The 2,795-nt window shown below is 59.6% G+C and overlaps 1 protein-coding gene across 1 annotated transcript in view; it reads right to left on the bottom strand.

Annotated features, from left to right (window-relative positions):
• Positions 1 to 1,743: 1,743 nt before the first annotated feature.
• The window catches only part of VOLCADRAFT_96107 (uncharacterized protein), a gene marked incomplete at both ends in the record, with an annotated part of 13,131 nt that continues 12,079 nt past the window's right edge, over positions 1,744 to 2,795 (bottom strand). Inside the window, 2 exons of the mRNA XM_002955142.1 lie at positions 1,744 to 1,784; positions 2,430 to 2,572. Coding sequence (XP_002955188.1) covers positions 1,744 to 1,784; positions 2,430 to 2,572 — 184 coding nt within the window. The remainder of the gene's footprint in view (positions 1,785 to 2,429; positions 2,573 to 2,795) is intronic.

Genomic DNA, 2,795 nt, shown 5'->3' with positions numbered 1-2,795 from the left:
CGGCCCCCGCCGCCGCCGCCGCCGCCGCCTCCGCCAGCACAGCCCGCAGGTGTACGGTCAGCAGCCGCAGCGCTGAGCGCTTCAAGCGGGGCAGCAAGTCCGCGTCCCAGGGAATGCGGTGCTCCTTGAAGCTGATGATGCATGTGCGCGCCAACATGGGTGTGTGTGGGGGGGTGGGGGCGGGCGGCCGGTTGCAGCCCGGAACATCACGTGCAAAGAAAGCAAAGGAAGCGTGCAGCATTGAATATAAAAGTTGTGTTGGTATTGATGTGAAGTGCTATTGGTGTGGTAGGGTTTTCATCGCTTTCCAAATGCTACCTGAGCTACACTGCACATCCTCACCGCAACCTCCCCCCCCACCACACACCACACACACGCGCGCGCATACACGCACGTACAACCCCAAACACCCCCACGCACCGCGCGTCCATCCGCTCCTGCTCCCGGCCCAACCAGTCTACTCGCCGGCTGAGCTCCGACCACACGCCAGCTACCCCGCGGAGGTGAGCCACCGCGGCAGCTCGTTGAGAGCCCGCTGCCGCCTGGGGCTGCTGCTGCTGCTGCTGCTGTCGGTCATGTTGGAACGCGGGCCAGGTCGCTACACGTAGTGCCAAGGAAGACAGCTGCGTGTGCAGACTGGCGGCCCACCTGAGGGCGCGTGAGAGAGAGGGAGAGTGTGTGTGTGCGTGTGGTGTGGCATGGGTGGATGGTGAGAGAGAGGGAGAGAGAGTGTGTGAGTGTGCGTGTGTTGGGCATGGGCGTGTGAGAGAGAGAGGGAGAGAGAGTGTGTGAGTGTGCGTGTGTTGGGCATGGGCGTGTGAGAGAGAGAGGGAGGCATGCGGGTTGTGCCATGACCCATCCCTTCCTCCCTCTAGTCGCAATCCCCCCAGGTCACTGTCCTCGGCTATCCCGGCCACCGCCCCCGCCCTTCTGCCCCCCCCCCCCACAGTTCTTGTCGCGTATGATTTAAACCCCCCTTTCCCCCCCCCCCCGGCACCTCAATGTGTCGCAGCGCCCCTCCGGCCAGTTCAGACCCCCGCCGCCCGCCGCGGGGGGTATCCGCGCGCGCCGTATCACCGCAGCCTTGTGGGGTTGTGAGGAGGGGAGGAGGAGTACGTGGGGGAGCACAGCGGCAGCAGCAGCGGGGGGAGGTAGGAGGAGGAGGACAGGGGGATGAAGGTGAGGTGAGGGGGCCGGCGGCGGCAAAGAAGGGTGTGGGGCGAGGCATCTCCAACACCGGTGCGCAGGTCACGCCGTCAACAACTCTTCATTCATTTGTCGTAGAGCGATAAGATAACGGTTATTCTGTTACCACCCACTTAAAAGTTCTCCGGTTGTAAACTAAATCGGACAGCCCTAGGCTACCGGCTCTTCTGGGGCCCCCCCTCATCCTTGGGGCTTGCATGGGGCCCCGGGTTACATTTTTTGGAGGGTAACGCAACAATTGGCGTTATAACACACATACACATACACAGACACGCACAGACACGCACATACACGCACATACACCAGGGTTCGACACTGACCTTTCTGAAACTTGCGGGCTCCCCCGTACCTCCCAAATTTTCCTTACGGAGGGGCCCCCGTACCAGGCTCCTGTACCGGCCGAAACCTTATGGGGGCCCCCGTAACCCCCGCAAAACCTTCACGGGGGCACTGTCCTTGGCTGAAACGCTGTGGAAAGTGACGCTTTGCATTTTTTTGCCCTGTAAATCGTTATTTTCGTTATTTTCTCGTGAACCATTACACTCGGGGACACGGCACACTCAGCGAAAGCCAAGCGCCTGCGTCCGGACCGAACATGAGATCGGCGAGGAGTAGCTACGACCAGCTCCGTTCCCACAATAGATGAGCGAGCTTACCAGAGCCCCATAGGTCCGACAATATTAAGGTGGCGCGCTTCTTGGAGGGCGGTGGATTAGGAGGCCCTTGGTCACCTCCTGACGACTCATTGTCTGCCATCGCTGGATGTTACAGACCAGAAGCTATAAAAGTATTATGAAAAGTGTAGTTAAATATTGCAATATGAATTATGTCTGCCAAGTGTGTGGCCTTACCCTTTATATGGTCCGTCCTCTCCCCTACAGGGCCCCGTACGGCCTCTTATAAATCCTTAAAATCCTTACGGGAGCCACCGTAACCGGCCTTCGGCCGGTCCGGGGGCGGCCCCGTACGGGGCGCTTCGCGCCCCAAAATCCTTACGGGAGCCACCGAAAAGTCCTACGGGCCCTGACGGGGATACCGAAAAAAGGCCAAAAACTTACGGGCCCCGTATGGGGTGTCGAACCCTGACATACACACATACACACAGACACACATACACACGCACGCACATACACACACAGACACACACGCGCGCACACAGATTTCACAATGCGCAGATACATACACATCAGCAGCTGTTCATTCCTCCATCTACCCGCACACACCTTCATGCGCCCCCGTACCCACCTCGTCACACAGCTGCCCCAGCTCGGCGTCCATCAGATCCACCAGCTCCACCACAGCGGACATCGCGGGGGGGTCGAAGGACTCAATACGGGCGGCCCAGGCGGACAGCAGCGGCAGGAACCTGCGCAAAGGAACGCCGTACCACTTGTGTGTGTGTGTGTGTACGTTACCGATATGATCCTATTTCGAGGTATTTGGTTTCGCTGCATTTGGCTAGCTAAGCGAGACATGGCCGTCAGCTGGCCAGGCAGCCGTCTGGCCTAGGATCTGGCAAGACATCCGTGGCAGCGACGTACAGGCGTTGGGAGGGAAGAGCGGAAACACACACACACACACACACGATG

Source organism: Volvox carteri, assembly GCF_000143455.1.
Source record: "Volvox carteri f. nagariensis unplaced genomic scaffold VOLCAscaffold_49, whole genome shotgun sequence".
In the NCBI taxonomy this organism is placed as follows: domain Eukaryota; kingdom Viridiplantae; phylum Chlorophyta; class Chlorophyceae; order Chlamydomonadales; family Volvocaceae; genus Volvox; species Volvox carteri.
This window is presented reverse-complemented; position numbering and strand designations above follow the sequence as displayed.